The sequence below is a fragment of the Oryctolagus cuniculus genome, chromosome 4, assembly GCF_051225735.1.
Source record: "Oryctolagus cuniculus isolate XC-2025 breed Fujian yellow rabbit chromosome 4, ASM5122573v1, whole genome shotgun sequence".
Classification (NCBI taxonomy): Eukaryota; Metazoa; Chordata; class Mammalia; order Lagomorpha; family Leporidae; genus Oryctolagus; species Oryctolagus cuniculus.
The window spans coordinates 68,955,715-68,982,730 of record NC_142870.1 but is presented as its reverse complement, the minus strand read 5'-3'; the positions used below and the strand labels follow the sequence as shown (position 1 = coordinate 68,982,730).

General features: G+C 43.8%; 1 protein-coding gene across 1 annotated transcript; it reads left to right on the top strand.

Moving 5' to 3' along the window:
* Nucleotides 1-3,924: 3,924 nt before the first annotated feature.
* On the top strand, nt 3,925-25,707 carry RMP64 (ribonuclease MRP subunit p64). Its single transcript, XM_002716700.6, has 9 exons — nt 3,925-9,193; nt 11,677-11,831; nt 15,211-15,290; nt 15,636-15,767; nt 16,189-16,266; nt 17,768-18,129; nt 19,139-19,200; nt 22,694-22,950; nt 25,060-25,707. The coding sequence occupies exons 1-9, from the start codon at nt 8,788-8,790 to the stop codon at nt 25,532-25,534; spliced, it is 2,007 nt and encodes a 668-aa protein (XP_002716746.4). The 5' UTR covers nt 3,925-8,787; the 3' UTR covers nt 25,535-25,707.
* The last annotated feature ends 1,309 nt before the right edge of the window (nt 25,708-27,016 follow it).

Genomic DNA, 27,016 nt, shown 5'->3' with positions numbered 1-27,016 from the left:
TTTCCACCTACAAATTGGGGAGCATAACATTCAGATCAGAGCATTTGCTAATAGTTATTGTGCACCTCTTCAGTCTGCTAGGAACTGAGAGGTGACACTTAGCAAGTGCGTATGGACCTTTTCTTTCTTTCTTTTTTAATTACTGGCTGGAGGCAGTTAATAGATAGAATGAAAATTCTTAATGTATAATAAGAAAAGCAATATACTACAAAGGTCAATAACCTGGCCTCTGGTGCAAAGCAACCTGAACTCGAACTTGGGTTCCATTAAATACAGACCATGCAAACTCGGGCTACTTATTTAACTTCTTGGCACTTCAGTTTTTGGTAGAAATATACTCCTAGCTCACAGACAGCCCAAGCAGGTGTTCCTGACCCACACTGGCTTTCCTCCATGTAGCCATTCCATCTTGTGGTATGATCATTCTATAGGGCTCCTTCCTCCCTGCTGAAGGGCAACTGGAGAGCATGGAAGAGGCAGCTGCTTCTTAAAGCGCTGGTCAGGAAATGGAACCCATTGACTGGAATCAAGTCATTTGCCTTCTGTTATTCAAGAGAAGCTGGGAAAAGTCGCCCTACCTAGGAAAAAGGGCAGAGCGTGGATCTTGTTGAACAGCAGGCAGTATTTAACCCAAGTCTTGTAGGCTTTGTAAACCATGTTAAGAAGCACAGACTTCATTATTAAGAAGGCATTGACCATGCAGGAGGAAAGTCATGCTCTAGGAAAGAGAATGCCTGGGTGATAGACTGGATAGCTGGGTGGCCAGTATGTCATTCAGTGGACACAGACAGAGGTGCACGTTTTCAGGGGAGGGGGTAGAGGGAGCTCAGTCGGGTTCACCCTGACTAGGAGGTGCTTCAGGATCATCAGATGCAGGTGGATACTCCAGTGGCCTACTTTGAAGTCTGAGGCTCAGGAAAGAAATGTACCAGTGAGGAAGAAGAGGGGATTGGGCACTGGTGGTTCAATGAGGCTTAAGGCAAATGTGGGGGCCAGCGCTGTGGCGCAGAGGGTAAAGCCACTGCCTGCAGTGCTGGCATCCCATATGGGTGTTGGTTAGAGTCCTGGCTGCCCTACTTCTGACCCAGCTCTCTGCTGTGGCCTGGGAAAGCAGTAGAAGATGGCTCAAGTCCTTGGGCCCCTGCACCCACATGGGAAACCCAAAGAAGCTCCTGGCTCTTGGCTTCAGATTGGCTCAGCTCCTGCCATTGTGGCCATTTAGGGAGTGAACCAGCAGATGGAAGACCTCTCTCTCTCTCTCTCTCTGCCTCTCTGTAACTCTTTCAAATAAATAAATAAATCTTTTTTTTTTTTTAAAAAAGGGCAAATGTGTAAGGGGTAACTTGAGTGAGAAAGCTGACAAATAGGAAGCTACTGTCTGACAGAGAAATGTCTGGATTGATGATTTCAGAGACAGAACACCTTTGACTGACAGGGAGAACTGGTACGTGACTTGAGAGTGCATGAAGTGAAGTGGATGTGAAGGGGACTGGAGACAGGACAACGAAGCTCCTGGGATGAAGGGGGGTGGGATGGAGAGGATCCGGTCTCTAAGATGAAGTGGGGGGGAGTGAATGAGGAACACACCTCTTTCCCATCCTGGGAGTCTGGATCATCTTCTTCAACCTAAAGCCATGCCCACCACTCTTCAGTTCTTCAGGACCCTGGGTATCATGTGATCATCGCTGATGGGAACCCCTGCCCCAGGCTGAACCCAGCATTTCCTGTGCCCCTGGCCCTCACCCTGTCAGGCAGAGGCAGTCCTGATGCCAGGACTTGAGAAAGGAAGTGCCCCCTACTTCCCCCTCTTCTTCTTCTAAAGATTTATTCATTTGAAAGGCAGAGCGACAGAAAGTAGTATGTGTGTCTGTGTGTGTGCGTGTGAGAGTGAGAGAGAGCACAAGAAAGCGAGATCTTCCATCTGATGCTTCATTCCCCAAATGTCTGAAACAGCACCAGACTGAAGCCAGAAGCTCAGAATTCAACCTTGATCTCCCATGTAGGTGGCACGGACTGACTACTTGGGCATCACATACAGTCTCTCAGGGTGTGCATTCACAGGAAGCTGGAATCAGAAGTGCATCTAGGACTTGAACTCCAATATGAGATATGGGCATCCCAAGTGGTATCTTTTTTTTATTTATTTATTTATTTTTATTTATTTTTTTATTTTTTGACAGGCAGAGTGGACAGTGAGAGAGAGAGAGAGAGACAGAGAGAAAGGTCTTCCTTTGCCGTTGGTTCACCCTCCAATGGCCGCCGCGGCCGGCGCGCTGCGGCCGGCGCACCGCGCTGATCCGAAGGCAGGAGCCAGGTGCTTTTCCTGGTCTCCCATGGGGTGCAGGGCCCAAGCACCTGGGCCATCCTCCACTGCACTCCCTGGCCACAGCAGAGAGCTGGCCTGGAAGAGGGGCAACGGGGACAGAATCCGGCGCCCCCACCGGGACTAGAACCCGGTGTGCCGGCGCCGCTAGGCGGAGGGTTAGCCTAGTGAGCCGCGGCGCCGGCCCCAAGTGGTATCTTAACTGCTACGTCAAATACTTGCCCTGTTCCCCCTTCTCATAGCTGCTTGGATAGAGATAATGACAGGGCCCAAGGAGGTTTCAAGATTACACGAAGGAAAGAGCACAAAATTCTGAATGACAATATAATGAAGACAATGTGGGTGAGGAAAAAAGAGCAATTGCATTTGAGCTCTTTTGTATTTCTTTATTTTGTATTTTTATTTTTTTTGCCAGGCAGAGTTAGACAGTGAGAGAGAGAGAGAGAGAGAGAGAGAGATAGTGAGAGAGAGACAGAGAGAAAAGTCTTCCTTCCGTTGGTTCACTCCCCTAATGGCTGCCATGGCCGGCGCTGAGCCAATCCGAAGCCAGGAGCCAGGTGCTTCCTCCCAGTCTCCCATGCAGGTGCAGGGACCCAAGCACTTGAGCCATCCTCCACTGCCCTCCCAGGCCACAGCAGAGAGCTGGACTGGAAGAGGGGCAACCGGGACTAGTACCCAGCGCCCCAACCAGGACCAGAACCCGGGGTGCCAGTGTTACAGGCAGAGGATTAGCCAAGAGAGCCATGGTGCCGGCTGCTCTTTGGTATTTCTAGAGTGTTTGGTATCTTATTCTTTTTTATACTATGGGTGTTATTTACAAAGCAGCATTTTAAGAGGAAATGCTTCATAAACTGTAGTAGGTCATTATAAATGGCTCCCAATGAGTAAACAAACCATGTTTCCCTATCCCTATGCTTCTTTGCAATGTGTCTTTACTGTTTTCCCCAACAAGAGCTGAACTTGATGAATCAGAAATGTTGACCAGTAGGGTGTGGTGGAAGTGGCATTTGAGGACTTCTGAGCTCTTAGGAGGCATTTGCTTTTGCTCAGCGTGGATCTCAGTTACTATACAGGGAGTCCTATTGGAGAGAGGGTTCATTGGAAAGGTATGTCCTACAAGATGTGAAACCACTTGGAGACAGAAGCCACATGGAGGTGCACTAGGGCCTCAGACATGAGTGTGAGCCCATTTAATGCCCCAAGAAGAGGGAGACCTAGCCATTCCACTGCACTCTCAGCCATGTGAGCCACTCCAGAAGGGATACCAGTTGCCCAAGTGAAGCCATCTTGGATCCTCTAGATCCAGACAAGCTACCCCAGCCAATACCATCACGTGAAGGAGCAATGGATAAGTCATCCCTGCAGAGCCCTAAATTCCTGAGCCACAGGACAGTAAGTATTTTTTTAAAGATTTATTTATTTTTTTGAAAGTCAGAGTTACACAGAGAGAGGAGAGGCAGAGAGAGAGAGAGAGAGAGAACCTCCATCCGATGGTTCACTCCCCAAATGGCTGTAATAGCTGGAGCTGCGCTGATCCCAAGTCAGGAGCCAGGAGCTCTTCCAGGTCTCCCACGTGGGTGCAGGGGCCCAAGGACTTGGGCCATCTTCCACTGCTTTCCTAGGCCATAGCAGAGAGCTGGATCGGAAGTGGAGCAGCTGGGACTATAACTAGCATCCATATGGGATGCTGGCACTTCAGGCCAAGGAGTTAACCTGCTGTGCCACAGCGCCGGCCCCAGGACACTGAGTATTAAAATGACTGTTAGGTTACCAGGCTATTGCTTGCTCACCAGCAATGGATAACTGACACATGGACATTGTAGAGGAGAAAAAGTAGTATCATTTCCTTATCCATTGCAAGGTTCATGGCTGACACCCCTTTAACAAGAGATTATCAAGAGAAAAGCACAGCAAGTTAACCAAAGCTGGCAAACCAGAGGCTGGGGATTGTAACTTTAGAAGTGATGAGTGTGGTTGGGGTGGTTTGTGAGGTTGTTGCAAGACCTTCACCCAAGTCTCCTGAGACACAGGAGGGCAGGCCTGCTGCTTGCACAGTCCCAGTTTTCCCAGAGCCCAATTGGCTGGTTCCTATTACAAGGCCCAGAGTCCTTCTCACTAGTCAATACTCTTTCACATAAGACTGTGAGTCTACGAATTTATAATTCGGGTTGTAATTCAGCAACCCACATAATTAAATTTGGGTCAAGGTCAGTCCTGAAGATAAAAACAGTTCTTTTAGGATTACTAGAAGCTCCCTGATTCTCTGTGACTTGAGCTAAGAACTGAAGACCCGAGCTTGTCATTTCCCGTAGACTACCCAGTGCTCTGAGAGGCAGCGCTGCCTCTGCAATCCTCCTAGGGTCCCCAAGGACTTCAGAGGGCGCCTCGTCACAATCCACCTTGGGCAATTAAACACAAACCATGGGTTTCTCATACCCCACTTTCCCTTGATAAAGAGATCGTTACTGCGGTCAAAGCTAAGGAAATCACCAAACTACTGTATATCATTTTTGAAGGGCTGTTTTCTGGGACCACTTCTGGTGGCATAATGTCAGAGCCCATCAGTAAGCCAGAACACTACATCTATTTCAGCAGAGAAAGGTAAAGGAATATAAGAATTGGGGAAAAATGAAACACTGGGCTAACACAAAAATAACCCCTGGAAGCAATCGCAGCCACCAGGGCTGGCCAAGAATTTGGAGTTACCAGAATTTAAACCCGCAGAGAGGGACCTGGCCATGGGGACTCAGATCTCTGAGACAGCACCATCTGGAGCTACCATACCTCTGAGGATAGTTCTGGGAGTGTGTCAGAAACAGTCAGAATCAACTGTCATCACTTGGACTGAAGAACTCTTCGGGTCAACACTGCCAGGGATCAGAGAGCACGAAAGTACCTTCTCTCTTCTAATTGCCTTCCACCGCCCTCTGGTGGCCAATTTTGGTAAAACTACCAGCCGGCAAAGACAATGTAGCTTACTGAGTTCTAGTTCCAGCATCACAGAACAAATAACAGAAGCACCCCCCGCCCCCGACTGGGGTGAAAGGCCATAGGTAAATGGGTCAAAAATTTATGTCTCTGAATATATAGGTTCATGTGCACACATGTGCATGTGTGAACATGCACACACACATATACACATGCCTCTCAAGATTTTGGTACACAGTATTTTGGCATTAAAATAATTTCTTTTTCTAACAGTAACAATATTTTTCTTCTTTCTCTCTCATTTTTTTAAAAAAGATTTTTTTTAATTTAATTTCAGAGTTACAGAGAGGTCTTCCAAAGGTGGTTCACTCTCCAGATGGCTGCAATGGCCAGGGCTAGGCCTGGCTGAAGTCAGAAGCCAAGAGGTTTATCTGGATCTCCCACATGGGTACAGGAGCCCAAGTACTTGGGCCCTCTTCTGCTGCTTTTCCCAGGCATGTTAACAGGGAGCTGGATTGGAAGTGGAGCTGGAACTTGAACCGGCGCCGATATGGGATGCCAGTGTCACAAGTGGTGGCTTTACCCACTATGCCACGATGCTGGAACCTCATCCTTCTTTCTGTAGAAAAATATAACCAAGTTCATAGAAGAGGAAAGATGGCCACTGTTAATATTTTTCAATTCATCCAGACCTTTCCCTTGCTGTGTGGATGTGGATTTTTTCATGAGATCACAGTGTACAGTTTCTAAACTGCTTAAAAAACCACCCGGATGTATAATCAAAAATTGTTCCACATGTGGACTGCAATTTCAGCTCCTGCTTGAGCCTTCAGTCTTCCCTATGGGTTTTGGGCTTTCCTATTCAACCCCTACAATTGCATACGCCATTTTCCCCCAATAAATCCCTTTATATGTCCAATTGGTGTTTGTTGGGATCCTGATTGTGTCACCATCCTTCAAACCATAGCAAAACCAAACAATACCCTTCTTGATCCTGCATCTGTCACCACATAAACTCTCATCTTCCCTTCTCATGTAAACATCTAGAAACATTATCCGGCAGTCACTGTTTCTAATTCCTCCTTTTGCTATCACCTTTGAGCTATGGTCCCATTTATTCACCTGGTGATTTGGATGTTTTCTTGTGAGTAGCCCATGGGAAATCTCAAATTCAGTGTATCTCATTATCCCTGCCGCCTATCTAAATCTGCTGCTCTGAATGTCCCATCTCAAACTCAAGGCAAAAATCCTGAAGTCATTCTGGACATTCAAATATCTAAATAGCAGACGTCTAAGTAAAGTCTACTTTCTTTCTCCAGAAACAATGCTTAAAGGCTCAGGCTTTTACTTCTGGCCTCAGCTTTCATCATAAATTCCTATCTGGTCTCCTTGCTTCCAGCTCTTTCTCCTCACGCCTCTTCTCCAGTGCTCCTCCTTTGATGCAAAGCCACCAAAATTGTACTACCTTAGACTCAATGAGTGACTACTTTATCAGGCACAGTGAGCGCACTTCAACCCAGACTATCACAAGGATCTTTTACAAAACACAGATGAAAGCCCTACACAGAAGTAATGAGTAAGAATTTCCAAAGCCAGGCCTGCAATCTATTTTCAAAAGCTATGCAGCTACAGCTAATTTCAACAACCAGTCAGTTTTGGGAACCACTAGCTTTCAGGGTAAAAATTTAAATTCTGCCATGATCTGACATCAGCGCTCCCAGCTTCGTCTGGCTGCATACATCTTGCTTCAACAACACCTACCCACAGCGATTCTTCACTCCATACTCTTTAATGCCTCTCCATCAGGAATATCCTTTTTCTTTTAACTGCTTGGAAATTCCTATTTATCGTTGAAAAACTATTTTGAGCATCACCTAATCTCTCATTTTTGAGGTCTGAGCTTAGCAGTGAGATGTAACAGCCAGTAGAGCATACTGATAGTACTGCCTTCAGTATTTCACGTCATTGGATAAACTTACAAGTACAATATAGTCAGTTCAATCTAACGGTGGGTTAAGTTCTGTGGGGCTGTGGTAGGTTGAATAAGGGTTCCCCCAAAGATGTCCACATCCTAATCCCTGGAATCTGTGACTGTTTCCTTACATGCAGAAGGGCCTTTGTAGATGTGATGCAGTTAGATTCTGAGACAGAGATTCTTCTGGTAACTCCATGGGCCAAATGTACACATCAGGGTATTTTTTTTCAGTGTGTAATTTATTTTATCTTATTTTTAAAATTTTTTTAACTTTTATTTAATGAATATAAATTTCCAAAGTACAGCTTATGGATTACAATGGCTTCCCCCCCATAACGTCCCTCCCACCCGCAACCCTCCCCTTTCCCACTCCCTCTCCCCTTCCATTCACATCAAGATTAGAGGGAGGCAAGGAGAGGGTGAGGCAGAGGAAGGCGAGGGGACACTGGACGATGCTGTGCTACTGACACTGAAGGCACAGGATTGGGACACGAGCTAGGAATGAAGGCAGGCTCTAGAAGGTGGAAGAGGCAAGGAAGCTAACTCGTCCTTGGATCCTTGAGAAGGAACCAGCCCTGCTAACTTTAGTACAACGACACTGATTTCAGACTTCCGACTTCCAGAAGCCCAATATAGCTTTGTGTTGTTTTGAGCCATTACATTTGTGGTAATGTCAATGGTAATGCAGCAACAGGGAATTAATACACAGCCCCTAGGGCACTGTGCTGATACACTCAAGGGGTCTCTATATCAAGTTAGGGAGTAAGGACGGGTGTTCAGGAAGAATCACAGAAGGCAATGACCCCGGAGCTGAGGCAGGGAGACTGGATTCCCATGGTCCAGGTAGGGGAAGCACTATGTGCGGAGGTGCACAGAGCACAGAAAGGTTCCATTAAATAGTAGTAGTACCCACATTATTAATCATGGTTAAGAGTAAATGTTGTATGCCACGTAGTCTAAAGAAACTTACAATCGGATCAGGTAAATGTTATTATTATTATCTTCTTCACTTGACCCATGAGGTCATAGGGCTAGTATCCAGGGCAGCTAGAATTAGAACTTTGGCAGGCTGTCTCCCAAACTTACCACTTGCATCTTTAATTTCAATACACTGGGCACTGTTAAGTGCTTTAGGGTGCATTAGTGTGGCGGAGTATATTTGAACTATTAGAAAGATATTGCACACACAGTCTCTGCCTTCCCAACAAAATAAATAATAAAGACAATAAAGGAACGGTCAGCAGCGCTTGGAATATCATCTCCCCTTGAACACTGACAGAGGACAGAGGTGATGGACAGTCCGACGACCTCCGGGATTCTTTGGTGTGATCCCGGTTTTGCGCTGCCCGAGGTTAAGACAAAGCCTCCCTTGATCCAGAGTACATCGCATCTTCATTGCAACTGCCACAACACGTATACGCACCTTTATTTCATCTCTTTCTTCCCTACTGCGTGAGGCCAAATTGAGAGTGTATCTCGGCTTCAATTTCCATGTATGTAAAGCACACAGCTGCAAACCTGGTTGTGCCCTGCGCGCCCATTTTGACTGAGTCGTACGGGGATGTTTTCTCCCCGTCTCTCAAGTCTTCCCCGGGATTTCGATGCACAGCCAGGGCTTAGTAAGCGGGCCGGGAAGCTGTTTGGGTCCATCCTACCTCCGGCACTTGGCCCGGGCTTCCTCGCCCTGCTTCTGACCAGCGCGTCCACTCCCGGAAGCGACCTCGCTCCCAGCCCCTGGCCCCGCCCCGGCCCCGCCCCTTACCCCCGCTTCCTCCCGGACTTGGTCTCATCCACCCCTCCTGCAGTGGCTCCACTTGGTCTGGTCCAGCCTCGCCCTTCCCAGGCCTTTCCCCCACCTCGCAAGATGGCTACGATGCTGCCGGGCCAGGAGCCGTGGAACCGCGTGAGGATCCCCAAAGCGGGGAGCCGCAGCACGGTGACAGTGCAGCACCCCCGCGCGGACCTGGGTGAGTGCGGCGCCGGGCCAGCAAGGCAGGCGTTTCCGGAGGAGGCCGCGGAGCCGGGGCGGGCGCACGTGGGGCAGGGGTGGGACTTCCGGAGCCCGTGGCACTCTGGGAAGCGGCGCGGGGCGCCCGGGACTGAGCCGGGTCTGGAGTTGGGGAGAGTGTGCTGAGGGCGCTTTTAGGGGCTGTGGCTTCGTAGCCCTTTCGCGCGAGCAATGAAAGGCCAAGGGCCAACTCCTGCGCCGAGGAGAGAGGCTCACACGGGAAACGCCAGAAGTGCTGCGTGGGAACGCAATGTTCTCAGGCCGCCAGAAGCCTGGATCCGCCGTGTCCCGACCTCCCAGCAGATGGGGCATCGCCCATGCACTTCAGACAGCATAATTTAAACACTTAGAACCTGTCATATCATCGCGTCCCTTTATCTGTCCACTCGACGCAGCTTACAAATTAAATTGCCTTTTCCTTTATCCAAAAATTCTGTAAGGATTCCCATTAGGCATGGGCAATTCACCAACCCATCCCAAGGCAGCCAGTTCTTCATGTAGTTGGGACAGTAAGAGAGAGAACTTCCATCTAGTGGTTCACTTCCTACATACCCACAACAGGCAGGGGTGGGCCAGGCTGATGCAAGAAGCTGGGAATCGGCTAGCGCCATGGTGCAGTAGGTTAATCCTCCCCCTGTGGCGGTGGCATCCCATATGGGCGCTAGTTCGAGACCTGGCTGCTCCTCTTCCGATCCAGCTCGCTGCTATGGCCTGGGAAAGCAGTGAAAGGTGGCCCAAGTTCTTAGGCCTCTGCACTTGTGTGGGAGACCAGGAAGAAGCTCCTGGCTCCTGGCTTCGGATCGGCGCAAATCCGGCCATTGCTGCCAATTGAGGAGTGAACCAACGGATGAAAGACCCCCCCCCCACCCCCGACTCATCTTCTCTCTGTGTAACTCTGTCAAATAAATAAGTAAAATCTTTAAAAAAAAAAAAAAAAAAAAAGCTGGGAACTCCATCCAGGTCTCCCACATGAGTGGCAGGGCCAGCACTTGAGCCATCATCTCCTGCCTCCCTGGTGCACATTAGCAGGAAGCTGAAAGACAAGCAGGGAACTGGGACTCAAACCAGGCCATCTGATATGGGATTGGAGCTTCCCAAGGGTGATCCAACCACTAAACCAGATGCCTGCCTCTCCTCCGTGGTTTTGTCAATTTTAGATTACTTACAATACTTAATGGGATGTAAACGCTATGCAAATAGTTGTTATACTGTATTGTTTAGGGAATAATGACTAGAAAAAGTATATACCTATTTAGTACAGATGGCATTTTTTTCCCAAATATTTTCAATCCATGGTTAGTTGAATCCACAGATGCAGAACCAATGGATACAAAGGGCCAACTGTGTATTTTTTTAAATATTTATTTTATTTATTTGAAAGGCAGAGTTTTGGAGAGAGAGATCTCCCATCTGCTGGTTTACTCCCCAAATGGCTGTGATGGCTGTGGTTGGGCCAGGCTAAAGCCAGGAGCCTGAAACTCCATCCCAGTCTCCCATATGGATGGCAGGGACCCAAGTGCTTGGGCCATCTTTCTCTGCTATCCCAGGCACATTTGCAGAGAGCTGGATTGGAAAGAAAGCAGCTGGGACTCCAGCCTGCACCCACATGGACTGCCAGAGCCAGTCATAGGTGGCAGCTTGCCCCACTGTGCTACAGTGCTTGCTACAGTGCTGGTCCACAATTGTGAATTCTTCAAGTGGCATACAAATTCAGTTTCTTTTGACTTTTTTTTTAGATTTATTTTTATTTATTTGAAAGTGTTACAGAAAGAGGTAGAGTCAGAGAGAGAGGTCTTCCATCCACTGGTTTACTCCCCAGATAGCCACAATGGCTGGAGCTGAGCCAATCCAAAGCCAGGAGCCAGGAGCTTCTTCCAGGTCTCCCAGGTGGGTGTTGGGGCTCAAGGAGTTGGGCCATCCTCTGCTGCTCTCCCAGGTGCATTAGTAGGGAACTGGATCAGCAGTGCAGCAGCCAGAACTCTAACTGTTGCCCATGTGGGATGCTGGCAGTGCAGGCTGGGGCTTTAACCTGCTACACTACAGTTCCTTTGACTTTGCAGGCTCTGAATTTATTATGTCTTGCTTATGTGCATTGCAAAATAAGACTCGGATTCAGAGAAGCATACTTGTGGGTCCCACCTTCAAGATACATATGTAAATACACCAAATGACTGACTGCAATGTCCTGATAAAATGTGATAATCAACATTCTTGTTTAACTGATGTCTTAGTGATTTCTGAACTTTATACCATCTATCACCATTGTCCAACTTCTCATGTACTTAGAACCATGAATTGTGTTCTTACAGTTGAGGCTGATTACATTAATTTGTTCTTGATTCCTTTAAAGCAAATACGGAGAGATGCTTCTTTTGGTTATTTTTATATAATACGTGTAATGTAGAAATACATACTGAATGTTGTTAAATGTCTTTGTCTTAGACCATTGCATCGGAGCTGTCATCAGAGAATGCCGTCTTGTCACACTGTCTCTAAGGAGTCAAATCTTAGATGCTGAAGCAGATGTGTTATGTGCAATCCTTTATAGCCATCACAACAGAATGGGCCGTCACAAACCCCATCTAGCTCTCAAACAGGTGAGGAGCAAGCCTGTGTTTCAGATCCAGCCTGCTTCTTGATGCAGATGTTATTTCCGGAAGTCTCAGTAAATTATGTGTGATGACTTACAGTTACATACAGGCTGTCTTTTTTCCTAAAAGCATTACGAAAATAATTTTGTTAGAAAAGAATGATGTTTAGATTCATTCTTTGCAGGTCTTGTTTCTAGTGGGTAAGTAAACATGTTCTTCATTATATGTGATTTATAATAACAGTGCCTTTGCCCAGTTCAAAGATACAGTGATTTGATCAATATAGAGTGTTAGACATTATGAAAGTTTCCTGAAAAAAATCATAAAAATTTTGAACAAGGTCACAGTCTATTGTTGCACTATGCATAAACTAATCAGTAGTGTGTTGGAGTGAATGGGTGGAGTTTCAGTGAGTTGTGGTGTAAAGTGGTTTCACGTAATTTTTGGAGCTTATGGTAAAACTGGGTTCTCTAGCCAAGGGACAGTACCACAGAGTAGAGTGTCTTAATCTGGGTTCCTTATATACTCATTCATTTGTTTCCTTATTAATGCTGCAGGTCAGAAGTCCAGTGCTACCTATTGTATGACAGAGCCACCTTAAACTGCACTGTCCTTGGTGCTGGTGCGTATATAGCCCGGTCTTCAGCCTTACAGACTCATGCTTTCTGGCTGATGGACTTCAGGTTGTGAATAATCATCCAGTGTTAGAAATCTGATGCTCTGTGGTCTGTGTTTCTTCCTCTCATGTAGCTCTCCCATCTGGTTAATTGAGAGGTCAGACTTTTCTCTGCGTCTGTTCCTTCTTTCATTCTGGCTGCCATTCTTTTCTTAGACCTTGTCAGCTTATAGTTGTCTCAGTATCCTAACTGAGGTTTCCTCCTCCAGTCTTTCCTACACTCGGCATATTCTCTACAGCAAAGCCCAGTTGATTATCCTAAAACACAACTTTGATTTTTAATGGTTCTCTACTGTGTTCTGCATAAAGACCAAACTCCTTAGCTTGTCTTACAAGATCTTCTTTGATCTGGCCTCTTCAGGCTTCTGTACTTGGATTTCCCTCTCACCTTCAGATATCTTCCATTCCAGCCAGCCTGAATTTGTGATGAGTCTAAAGGTTCACCATGTTGGCTTCCCCTTTAGACTCCTGGCTACCTAGTCCTGTACATTCAAGTTACGCGGCCTCTCCATGTCTCCTCTTGAGGGCCTTCCTCTAACTCCCGTTTTACATTTCCTGACAGTAATGCTGTTTCCAAGGTGTAACATTTCCAAGGTGTGTCGAATGGTAATCCCATTTTAAGTTGCATTTTTCTGAATATTAGTGAAGTTGAAGTCCTCAGTTTTTGGCCCTCTTGTTTATACTTTTCATAAAACATTTAATGAGCCTGTGCTGTAGCATGGTTATTTCTGTGGTATGTTTTATGTTCCCTGAGATTCCTTAGGTAGGGAACGGAGCATGTCCTATGCAGCTGTGGCTTCTGCAGTTGATGTTACCACCGCTATTTCTACATGTATCTGCTTCACATTTTACAGTTTGCAGACAGCTTTATGTACTGTAAGACTTACTTTTTATTCTGCCATCAAAAGTTCAGTATTGGAATTATCCTTTCTCTAACATTCCCCTAAATGGAGCACAGAAAATAGTTGCTTCTTAATGTCTCACTTCTTATCTTACTGTTTTCCAAGTACTTTACTGTCTTGGTTTGTCACTAGCTCTCTAAGGTGGTGTCCAGACTTAAAAATTTAAAGATAAGGGAATTTCAGGATTGTTGTCTCTGTTGTTCTGAAGGACTATGCTATTAAGTTAGAGTTCAGAACTTGGATTCACTTTTTTGTATAGTAGATGTAGCTCCAGCAAGATACTGTTGTGGCCCTCAAGATCTTTACATTTTTCAGTCTGATGCAGTTGCGTGTATGCCCTTCGTGGTCTAAGGACTACAGAGTTGTTCAAATTTTGTACAAATGTATGGCTGTTGATATTTTTTTTTAAGATTTATTTTTATTTACTTGAAAGTCAGAGTTACACAGAGAGGAGAGGCAGAGAGAGAGAGAGAGGTCCTCCAGCAATGGTTCACTCCTCAATTGGCTGCAATGGCCAGAGCTGTGCCGATCTGAAGCCAGGAACCAGGAGCCTCCCCTGGGTCTCCCACGTGGGTGCAGGGGCCCAAGGACTTGAGCCATCTTCTACTGTTCTCCCAGGCCATGGCAGAGAGCTGGATTGGAAGTGGAGCAGCCAGGACTAGAACCGGAGCCCATATGGGATGCTGGCGCTTCAGGCCAGGGCGTTAACCCGCTGTGCCATAGCGCTGGTCCTGACTTTTTTTTAAGATTTTATTTATTTTATTTGACAGGTAGAGTTACAGACAGTGAGAGAGAGATACAGAGAGAAAGGTCTTCCTTCCATTGGTTCACTTCCCAAATGGCCGCAATGGTCGGAGCTGCACCGATCCGAAGCCAGGAGCCAGGTGCTTCTTCCCAGTCTCCCATGCAGGTGCAGGAGCCCAAACACTTGGGCCATCCTCCACTGCCCTCCCCAGGCCACAGCAGAGAGCTGGACTGGAAGAGGAGCAACTGGGGGGACTAGAACTGGTGTCCATATGGGATGCCGGTGCCACAGGCAGAGGATTAACCTAGTGCACCACGGCACTGGCCCCTTTAACATTTTTTAAAAAACAAAAAATTTAAAATGTTATTGAGTGCCTTCTTGACACTGTTCAAAGGACTGGGTAATGGTGGTGAACAGAATGGACAAAATATATGGTCCTTGTGAGGCATGTTGTTGGGAGAGAAACACAATTAATCATGTGTCAGATGGTGATAAGTGCTATGAAGCCCAGAAGGAGGAATACAGTTTTATATTTTAAATAAGATATACCTATTTTTATTTTAGTATTAAATGTTTTCTACATCCTTTTATTTTTACTCCTTAATTTTTACCAACTAGAGATAGGGAATTGTCTTAAATACCTTTTTATTCCTCAGTCTGCCTTACAGGTAATAGATGTTCAGTATACATTTGTCCAGCGACTAACCCACTGTTCTCATCTCTGTGGTACTTACAGACTGCTGAATTTAATAATTTACTACCTTGTTTTAATAGTTTTACTCTTAAAAATGGCACTGCCTCAGCAAAATTATAATCTTGAAAATAATCTTACACTTACTAATGGCCTGATTTGATAAATTTGTTTGGCTGGATAAATTCCAGGTTTATAACCAGAAGCAATTGCTTTGGCTTGAAATTTCTTTACATACACAAAAAAGTTACTCTGCAGTATTTAAGGTATCCCTATACTTTGAAAATCTGGATCTTTTTGTTTTCTTGGTCATATAAGGGACCCTATCTGCATGATAAATATATAAATTTGAGCTACTCTTTGTCTTTCAGGTTGAACAATGTTTAAAACGTTTGAAAAACATGAATTTGGAGGGTTCTATTCAAGATTTGTCTGAGTCGTTTTCCTCTAAGTAAGTGGTCCAGGTGCATTGTGATGTGGGCTGGAAATTTGACACTTTCGTGACCTGCTTTTGGACTTTTCTCTACATGTTGTTGGAGTATAATCAATTATACCTCAGCTGTACATATTTTATATTTATATAGGGCACCTAGGGTTTGTGGTAGTAAATCTCCCTGTGCTGGTCTGTGGGAGAGACTGGAATGAAATTGAAATCTGGGTCATGGTAGGTTATAGTGAAACATCAGTGGGTTGTTACTGAATGTGGCAACTTGAAATTGAACTTCAAGTAAGTCATCCCTTGAGAAATGTGCTGTGTTTAAAAGTGAAAGTAATGTATTTTTCTATTTTTGTCAAGTGAAAATCAGCCTGTCACTACCAAAACATGCGTGCTCCCCAGCCAACCGGTGGTGGAGCTGGTGCTGCTGAAGGTTTTGGGAGCCTGCAAGTTATTGCTCCGCTTGTTGGACCGCTGCTGCAAGACATTTCTGTATCCTCGAATCTAATGAAATCACTTCTTTTTGGGCTCTGCGGGAGGTTTAGCCTGTGGAAATTCTTAGAATTTTGCTTCTTGGTCTCCTTTCCCCAGGAATTGCCTGATGTGGCCATTGCCAAGAATGCCTGTCTCTATCGAGTATGTTTATCCTAAGAACATGGGCAGCTAGAACTTTTTAATCTTTGAAACTAAACCTCAGAAACTAAATTTAATAATCACAACTGTAGCAGAGTATATATTACTATATTTTTAAGTTTCCATGAGCTAAATAGAACATTTTTTAAGGCTTTAATGCTTTCCAAAAGATTCTTATTACTTGGAATATATTTCTTCTTTCATAGTTTCAAAAAAAAAAAAAAAACTGTGAAATCCAAATTACTTTGGTTTTGTTTTCCCACCTTAACACATTCTCTAGCTTGACTGTGAAGCATTTAGGTTTGGAAGAGTTCATTATATTAAACCTTGTGATGGTTGGGCTGGTGAGCAGATTATGGTACGTATCTACCTCTGAACTCCTTCATTGCTTTTTTCTCTCTCTACCTCGGCCTAGGTTTCTTACTAGTAGTTTCATATTTGTTTTCCCATGGGATAGAGTGGGTGTGTGAGTTCCTTTTCTATTTGGCAGAGGTAGATTGGGAAGCTGAGTGATAAGAGTAATATCAAAGATGTAAGCTTCATATTTGAAGCCACGAGATCAACCCATAGAACAACTAAACGATGTATTTCTAGGACTAGGAGTAAAGAAATTGTTGGGATAATCATATTGTAAAAGGCTATTGAAAATGATGGGCTGGTGTAGCCTTGTTTGTTTCTGACCTTTGGTTTCTAATTTGCAATGGCAGTGACAAATACAATTTTGACATTCCCATGTGCTCCAGACTAATTTCTTCTGCTGGAAGCACCTTTGCTTTTTTTTTTTTTTTTTTTTTTTTAGATTTATTTATTTATTTATTTAAAAGGCAGAGTTAGATAGAGAGGGAGAGAGAAAGATCTTTAATCTGCTGGTTTACTCCCCAAATGGCTGCAATGGCCAGAGATGGGCTAATCTGAAGCCAAGAGCTAGGAGCTTCTTCCAGGTCTCCCATGTAGGTGCAGGGACCCAAGTACTTGGGCCATCTGCTGCTGCTTTCCCAGGCACAGTAGCAGGGAGCTGTATTGGAAGTGCAACATCCAGGACTCGAACCGGCACCCATATGGGATGCTAGCACTGCAGGTGGTGGCTTTACCCATTACAGTGCCGGCCCTGCACCTTTACTTTTTGAAGCATATTTGGTTGTTATAAAGAACTCTGGTAATACCTGCAGACTGTACAGACACTGTACTGCATGTATTGGTATATATCATGAAACTGGTCTGATGGATAGTGACACTTGGAATCTGTCTCTGTTTATAAGGAGATCTGTTGTGGCTATTTCAGACAATTAGGATCTCTAATTTGAATGTGAGAAAATGAAAAGAAAACGAAGAAAGTACAAGGGTAGAAAATTCTTTTGCCTTCCAAGATTGAAAACTTTGCTTTGATATTTTAAGTATGTTTGCTATCCTCTTGCTTTTTAAAATTTTGCTTACTTTTAATTAGAAGTAAAACTGTTTGAATCACTGATCATTTAAAAATACTAAACTTTGCTATTTTCTGCAATGAAAATAACTGTAATTATTGATGATAATGTGATTAATTTAGAATATTAAAAATGAAAAATATGAAGAAAAAGAAATTTGCCTAAAATCTCACCGTATAGACAACACCACCCTAGAATATTGCTGTGCATCCTTTGACACGCCTCTTCATGTAATACTGTATTTGTTGAGTAACATTTCTATTTTGACGTTTCTGTTTGTGCTGGCTATTTGCAAGTACGTATTGTAGGTTTTTAAAAATCTGTGGTGCAAGAGCTTGATAGTCATTTATTTTTGTCTTTTTATCATGCAGTTAATCATAATAATCTTGTGTATTTTAATGCTGGGTGATTCATAGCTCCTGTTTCTTTCTCTAGGGTTCTCTACAAAGGTGTTTTAAAAAGGTTGGTTTCCTTATATGAACCATTGTTTGGATTGCTTCAGCAGATCTCCAGGATTCAACCAATGCCTTACTTCAAAGATTTTACCTTTCCTTCTGATATTGCTGAATTTCTAGGACAGCCATATTTTGACATTTTTCAGAAAAAAATACCTACAGCTTTTGCAGCTAAAGGAGTAACTAAATTGCTGAATAGACTGTTTTTAACAAAAGCGCAGTCACCAAGCTCTAGTGAAGAAACCTTACATAAAATTTCCAAAAAAGCAAAACAAATGAAGATTGATACACAGCATAATGTGGATCTTGGGCAGCCGGTGAAGAATAACAGAGTCTCCAAAGGTAATTTGCTTGCAGGTAGCACATATTCTACTTTAAAAAAGAAAAAAAAAAACATGCATTGTGTAGAAATTAAACATCTCCCTTCTTAATTTCAATCCATATTGATTATCTTCCATCCCTTGCTTTTAAAAAAGATTTATTTATTTATTTATTTGAAAGGCAGAATGATAAAGTAAGAGGGAGGGTCAGGTATTCCATCTGCTGGTTCACTCCCCCAGTGGCCGTAATAGCTAGGGCTGGCCCAGGCCAAAGCCAGGAGCCCAGAGCTCTCTGTGGGTCTTCCTCATGGATAGCAGGAACCGAAGTACTTGGGCCATCATCTGCTGTCTTCTCAGGCAAATTAGCTGGGAGCTGGATCAGAATTAGAGGAGCCAGGACTTGCACTGGCACTGTATGGGATGACAGTCTCACAAGTGGTACCTTAAGCTGCCACACCACACTACTGGCTCTGATTGTGGATTATCTTTAGAGAGGTATGGTAGGGGCCAGTGCTGTGGCGTAGTGGGTAAAGCCGCTGCCTGCAGTGCCAGCATTTCATGTGGGTGCCGACTTGAGTCCTGGCTGCTCTACTTCCAATCCAGCTCTCTACTATGGCCTGGGAAAGCGTTAGAAGATGGCCCAAGTCCTTGGGCACCTGCACCCATGTGGGAGACCCAGAAGAAGTTCCTGGCTTCTGGCTTCAGATCAGCACAGCTCTGACCATTGTGGCCATCTGGGGAGTGAACCAGCAGATGGAAGACTCTCTCTCTGCCTCTGCCTCTCTGTAACTCTGCCTTTCAAATAAATAAATCTTAAAAAAATAAAAATAGGGGTATGGGATGCTTGCATTTTCTAAACGAGCACTTAGAGTTATTTGTTTTTGTTATTGTGTCATAGTTCTTTGCTTTTCTTTTTTAAGCTTTTATTTCTTTTGCAGCAATTTGACAAGAAATGTCATGCACTTAACAATGTGTTATAAATCTGAAAGTGTATGACTAAGGTTTTGTGTCTGATTTTTCCATCTCCACAGAGCAGTCATCAGATTTTGATGTGAGAAGTTTCTGCAAACAGCTGAAACACAAAGCTACCCAGGTCTGTCTGGCTTAATTTAATACAGTTGATTAGTTTTTGATAATTTGTAAAGGATTCTATTTACTAAGGACAGGAGTCTTGTCTTTTTTATCCCTAGCTCTAAGCTTAGTACCTTTTTACTTCCAGTGTGGGCTTCTGAGTAGAGGCTGGGGATTTTTTTTTAATGCTTGCAGTGAATTCAATTAATAGGATGTCTTCAGAAATGTTTTAGGAGTTTACATAAAATTTTAAAATGAGTAAAATCCATCCTAAGTATGAATTGTACTGCAGCTTAAGAGTGTGAACTTTGCTGGCAGACAGTAGGTTTGAGTCCTGGCTTTGGCTTTAGCTGTGTGGCCTTGTGTGTTTCCTGACCTGCCCATATCTCCATTTCATAATACTGGTATGTAACTCATAAGGTTGTGTTGGTTTTAGTGCACGTTCAGTGTTCGGCAATCTAAAGCATAGTAAGCATTTGATTGATGTTGTTAGCTCTGGTCATCATTGTTTGTTGCCTGCCTCATCATTTGTCTTGAAGCTTCTGATCCTCTCTTTTTGTTGAGGGTTAAACCCTGACATGACTCCCCTTGTCAGTAGTCTGAAAATTCTGTTTGTTCTGGCCCTAACAGATAAGTATGTCAGTGTCTCCTTCTTTCCCTCAGTCACTCTGGCATTTATTACCCACTGTCTTGGAAAATAGCTTTCTTCTGTTTTCTTTCCTGGGTGATTTCTTCTATTTAAGACTTATTCAGCATTTCTAGTAAGTCAGATTGCTGTCTTTACTTTTCCAAGGACTCCAGCTGTATTTGTATTCTGTGCAGTCCATAAGATTCCAGCAGAGGTGGGGAATGTCCAGCTCATGAACTGTGTAAGGCCTACAAAATCATTTGTTCTGGCCCTGCCAAGGCAACCACTTGTGGGACTTGAAATTCAGTAAGTCTATAGCACGTTTAAACTGAAAATTTTATTTATTTATTTGAAAGGCAAAGTTACAGAAAGGCAGAGGCAGAGAGAGAGGGAGAGGTTTTCCATCCTCTGGTTCACTCCCCGATTGGCTGCAACAGTCAGAGCTGGGCTAATCCAAAGCCAGGAGCCAGGAGCTTCTTTCAGGTCTCCTATGTGGGTGCAGGGGCCCAAGGACTTGGGCCATCTCCCATCGCTTTCCCAAGCCTTAGCAGAGAGCTGGATTGGAAGAGGAGCAGCCAGGACTCAAACCAGTGCCCATATGGGATGCCAACACTGCAGGCAGTAGCTTTACCCACTATACTACAACACTGGCCCCTAAACTGATAATTTTGTGTGGCCCGTGAATGATGAAAAAGGTGCGCTTACTACTGTTTTCATATTCCAGATGGGAAATGGAGGCACAGAAAGGCCAAGAAACTTGCCTGGGCTGCACCATGAAAAAGGAGCAGAGCTGGGCATTCAGTGCAGGCAGTTTGGTTTCATAGTTTCTGTTCTGTATCCCGACATCAGTCCCAAGAATAGTTTTTTCAACTCTGCATCCCAAGCAGAACTATGGTTCTTTGTAACTCCTTCAAGCTATCCACTTGTTTGTAAATGAGCTGTATTTAAAGCAGATTGGTCAGTGTCCCTCTTACTCAAGAAGAATCACTGGAATACTTTTAGTAATTAGCACTAGTATGCTCAGCTTTTTTTTTTTTTTTTTTTTTTTTTTAAGATTTATTTATTTATTTGAAAGGCAGAGTTATAGGGTGAGCTCTGGGGAGAGATACCTTCTATCCCCTGGTTCACTTCCCAAATGGCTGTAATAGCCGTGGCCGGGCCAGGCTGAAGTCAGGAGCCGGGAACTCCTTTTGGATCTCCCATGTAGTCAGGTGACAGGGACTCAAGTGCTTGAGCCCTCGTTCAGTGCCTCCCAGGGTGCACAGGAGTAGGGCTCTGCATCAGAAGTGGGGTATCTAGGACACAGACTGGCACTCTGATATGGGATGTGGGCGTCTCAGGTAGTGGCTTAATGTGCTGTGTCACAGTGTCCGCCCCCTCAGCTTGCTTTTAGAGGAGACTTTTTTTTTTTTGATAAGCTCATTGTTAAAATACCTTTTAAAATTCATTTATTTAGTTTCATTGCATTTAAAAGGCAGAGAGGAAGAGAGACAGAGACAGACAGGTATCTTCCATCTACTGTTTCATTCCCCACATGCCTGCCAAACTGAGACTGGGCCAGGCTGAAGCCAGGAGCCTGGAACTCAGCCTGGGTCCCCCAGATGGCTGTCAGGGACCCAAGTACTTGAGCCATCACCTGCCGCCTCCTCCCATGGTGTGCATTAGCCAGAAACTGGAATCAGAAGTGGAACTGGGACTCAAAGCCAGGCCCTGCAATTTGGCACATGGCATCCCAAGCAGTGTCTTAACTGCAAACTTCTTCTTCTTCTTCTTTTTAAATGATTTAGTTTACTTATTTGAAAGACAGAGTTACAGAGAGAGGTAGAGACAGAGAGATAAGTCTTCCATCTGCTGGCTCACTCCCTGAACAGCTGCAGCTGAGCTGATCCGAAGCCAGAAGCTTCTTCTGTGTCTCCCACATGGGTGCAGGGGCCCAAAGACTTGGGCCATCCTCTGCTGCTCTCCCAGGCGCATTAGTAGGGAGCTGGATCAGAAGTGTAGCAGCTGGGACTCAAACTGGGGTCCATGTGAGATGCCGGCGCTGCAGGCCAGGGCTTAACCTACTGTGCTACAGCACCGGCCCCCACTGCAGACTTCTTACATCACCAGACATAAACTACCAATAGCTGCTTCTTCTGTTTTCTACTTTTTCAAACTCCTCTTTAAGTGTGGGAAATTTAGAAGTAGGTGAGCAGAGTGAATGAAGGATAGAAGCAGACCTGGCAGGTGGCATATTTTCATAAAGATACTGTAAAAGCTAGCAAAATTCAGACTTTACATCCTATAGAAAGGAGTTAAAGAAACAAAGGACCCTTGCCAGAAGGTAGTTGGAGGGGAATTAGAAATGTTGTTCAGTTTGTTTTAATGTACGTTTGTTAACTGATTAATGGGAGTAGTGTGCTGGTTGCTGGGTGAGGCCTCACATGCTCCCTGTCCTCAGGTGTTTGCAGTAACATTAATGACCCATCATTGAGGAGGGTATTCGTGGAATGGAAATAAGTGGAAAACAGGTTGTGGTGGTCCAGTGATATAGTTGAGAAGCCCCATCAGCAATTTTCCCCCTCCATTAGGCTTTTGCCAGTATTCAATCATGTGGAATTTTATTTTTGTGTGTATGATAAATAGGTATGTATCTTGGATTACTTCTGATTCAACTGCAGATGGACTTGTGTTAGTACAGAAGGAAAAAAAACTATCTACTTGTATTAGCAGTGGTTAAAAAGTTAAGTTTTTTAAGATAAAAGGAAAACTCAGTGAACAAAACCTAAAATTCCTTCTTTTAAAGAAAGACTTTAAGGTTTGACTGTGACTGGTTTTTTCTCTTGTCATATATCTGTAAGTCAGTAACATAACTTATTCAATATTTTCCCTACCTTTAACATTTCAGAACAGCTTTGCATTCCAGTGTTCTCAATCCAAACTAAAGACAACCAAACGTTCTTCTCAGAGAGTGAGAGCAACTCCTTGTGTCAAAAGTTTTGTGCAGAGATTCCGAGAAGCCGAGACTTTCGTACAACTTTCTGAAGAGATTCAAATAGCAATTATATGGTGCAAGAGCAAAAAGCTCAGGGCTCAGGCCACCTTTCTGGGTAGCAAACTTCTTAAAAGTAACCGGCTCAAACATGTGGAAGCCCAAGGCTACAGGTGAGTCTACTGCAAAAACTCCTCTCCTGTTGCTGGGCAGGGTGAAAGTGCTTCCATGCAAGTCACTGCACTTTAAAGTGGGATGTCCAGCATTCATTTCTTGCTGCTTTCATCAGGAAAGCATTCAGTGACTGGTGTGCTCAGCCTGTGGGTACAGCTGCATCGGACAGAGTCCTTAGGGAGCTCCTGCTCTGGTGGGCGGGCAGCCGTCTGAAGACCGCTGTGGAGGAGTCTGAGAGCAGGGCAGAAGCTGCTTGTCTCCCACCAGGCCCTTACCAGACTGCTGGTCCAGGCAGAGGCAGTGTGCACCAGAGCTGGCCTGTGCATGTCTGAATTCTTGAAGCATACAGGAAGTCCCACTCAGGGCTTTATATTTTATTGGGGAAAAAAAAAAAAAAACCAATGCCGGTGGTGACAATTTCAGTCACAAAGGGGTATGAAGGTCCTTAGTTTCTCTTCATACATGCAGTTACTCTAGTTTTTTAAAATATATCCTTCAAGAAATATTCTGTGCATGCCATATAATGTCTTATCTGTAGTTAAAGAAGGACCTATTCAGAGCTTCATAATGAGTCCTGTGGAAGAAACCACTTCAGCTGTCTAAAACTTGTTATATTTTATTCTAAAAATTGTGGAAAATGTATTTGGTATATAACAAGTTTTGAATAAAAACCACAAGAGACATTGTTGAATATGAGGATACCATGAAAAGCTTGCAGAAAAATGGAATTAAAAGATAAGTTTATTTTGGTACCCTAAATTTTTTAAGTATGTGTGTAGATTTTTCATAATATGGGTTTTCCATGAACTTTGGAATACCCTCTGTATGTATGGACTTCACAGTTTTTTCCACTAAAAGAAACTTATCTTTTAGTTCCATTTTCCACAGACTTCTTGAAGAACCCTTGTCTTCCAAAGGGATGAATTGCTGGGGAGGTTTTTACATTAGGTACCCCAAAAGGCCTGTACATATCCAAAGGGATCCGTTCTGTTGGAAACAGCCCAAGACAGAGTTGTTTTGGTCGAGACTGGGTTTTAGATCAAAAGTTAATGAGACGGGTAACAAACTTGTGTTTATTGACGAAACCATTATTCTGTACTACCTAAAATATAGTGCTGCTTCATTAATACGTTTTATTTGTAGTACATTTTACCATTTATTTAATGTCCTTCATAATTCTCTGAGGTAGACAGTATTTTTCCTGTTACATATATGTGGAAATGAAGGATTAGAACTAGAGATCTAGATCTCAATTCAGGTTTTCTGATTCTTTTTATAAATTCATTTTCTTTCAACTTGGAGGTTTATCTACCTCCCCACTTGAAAAGTCACCACTTACAGTAAGATGAGAAAATGGTTTGAAACCAAAGATCAGGAATTACTTCATTATCATGGGCTTTCTCAAAGTTCTCTATGTTTCAAAAGGAAGTGGGGAGGCTTCTGGGGTAGCGAGAATAGACCTGTGCTGATCTTTTAAAAGCTGCGCAGTTCAGCAAGGCACTCATGAACTCTGTGCTAGGTGCGCTCGACTCGGAAGCTGTTTGGAGTTCTCAGTTTCCAGACCGGAAGATGGCATAATAGAAGCACAGTTAGGGTAGTTCAGGCTTTCAGTTCATCTGTGCCAGAAACCTGTTTTCTCACTCTTTTATATAAAACCCCCTCTTCGCCTGTATTCAGATTCTTTGTTCGTTTCCTACCATGACATGAAACTGCTTATTCAGATATAGAGTGAATATGGAGGGGCAGAGTTTTTCACTTGGGACATTTTCCATCTCCACTCCTGTTACATTGTGAACAGATGAGCAGCTGTGAGGGAGACTCTTTGGCACTCATGTGTGGTGGTATTTCCTTTGTTATTCAGCTGCTTTGCCAAGCAGTTGTAGAAGTTTACTTTGACAGCCAGACACATCTACCTGCAACCTGAGTTAGAGGGAAGTTATGCTGTGAAAATGCAGATTTGGGTTGAAACTTCTATTTCCTTTTCATTGATTCTGGGATTGTACACTTTTCTGTTGGAAGCTGGTAGAAGGAATGTACATTATTAGTGCTTGGGAATGTTTTTCTGCATTTTAACAAGAGCACATTTTTCCCTTCTCTGTCCCTTGAAGTTTGCCCAAGAAACTCGAATGCATAAAAACATCTATCTGCAACTGCCTTCTTCGTGGCTCGGGTATCAAAACTTCAAAGCATTATCCGAGACAAAGGAGATCACAGAATACACTTTTACCAAGACAAAGGAAACCACAGAGGAAGGTGCAGTCAGATCTTTTAAAGGAAATTCAGCAGTTCAGTCAAGGGACTCAGAAGACTGCTGCAGATGCCAGCGCCAAGCGGGGACTGGCACACCATGCAGCTCGCAGCGCTGCACTCTCCCCTGATCCTGACAGTGTGCGACCCTTGAGCAGCAGAGTTTTAAATCCGGCCTTACAAGCCACAGGGAAACAGACTCATGAAAACCTCACGGGAAGCAGTGAACAGGAAACGGATTCATGGAGAAAGATGCAAATAAACACACCTAATGCACCAGGAACCACTAAGGAGACAGATGACATTGATGATATTTTTGCTTTAATGGGGGTTTAGATGTTCATACATGAGACTTTTAAACAATTAAAAAGCTCATTTAATATCCTGCTATTTTAGTATAACTTGAAATTTTTTAGTACTGCTTGGAGGCACTCAGGGAGAAGATGCATTTGTGCAATATGCACAGGAGTTCACTTTAGTTCAATAAACATGGTAGCTGTGTGTCACTTTATCAAGTATTTATTTGACTTTGCCTAAGTGTCAGGTATTAAAATGAAAAATCTGCCATAGATGGCCTTTGAAAGCTGATGTAATTGCTTGGCTGGGGCTGTTAGGTCACTGAAAAATTCAATAGTTTTATGATTTCTCAGGGAATTAATACCCAAGTAATTAAGTTTGCAAAAACTCTTGTGCCATAAAGAAAATGGGGCATCGCAAGGAAGCCCCTAAAAGCCTACCTAAAAAGCCTTACCAGCTTCATCATAGGTACATCCACCTCTAAGTACCAAAATCTGTAGCTTCTGATGGTTGTGCTTGTGTCTGGCTTATATTAGAAAGGATCTTCAAAGGGACTCTCAAAAGTTTTGTACTGGGGACTGGTCATGGTTATTTCTCATTTGTTCACCTTATCATAGGAGCAGGTAAGAAAATGCTTTTGAAGTTCTCTAAAAGGTTATTTTCTTGTTGTTAATTGTGTTTATTTGGATGCCAATGACTGATTCCAAGTAACGTTTTCCAAAAAGGATATAAGGTGGCTTATGGTTAGATATTAAATACAATGGGATAATAAAGTAGGTGAGAAAATAAATGAAAAAATACAGTTGGAGACACAAAATAGACCCAGGAATGTGGCTGACACAAATTAATAATTGATGTTGATGCCATATTTGTACATTGCTCATATAATTGCTCTGAAGGTAAAGCTTATGTATTTTAAATAATCATGTGAAGTTCAATACAATTCAATTTTTTTTAAATTATTTATTTGAAAGGCAGAGTTAGAGTGGGAGAGACAGAAACAGAGATCCTTCATCCATTGGTTTACTCCCCAGGTGGCTGCAATGGCCAAGGCTGGGCCTAGCCAAAGCCAAGAGCCTGGGACTCCATCCAGGTCTCCCACATGTTGTGGCACTTGGGCCATCTGTTGCTGCTTTCCCAAGCACATTAGCAGGGAGTGGCACTCATATGAGATGCTAGTGTTGCAGGCTGTGCTACAGCGCCAGCTCCTAGATGTTCTAACTTAGGAGAGTTACAGTCTAGGCTTGCTTCTGCTTCTATTTTCACATGGTTCCACTGAGGCGAGGTAGTTTTCCTAAGTGCAGGTTTCTGCACCTGAAATGTGTGTAAAGAATTATAAACTTTAATAGTTGAAACTCTTGTTGGAAAAACCAGAATGTTTAAGTAAGTTAAGGAAGTTGACTAATATAAAGTATGGATCAGGTTGGCATTTTTTTACTCCATTAATGTGTCTTTGGAGCAAACATCTTTATTTTCTCTTTTTTCATCTCTACCCCTTACAACTCTGGGAAAATAGTAAAA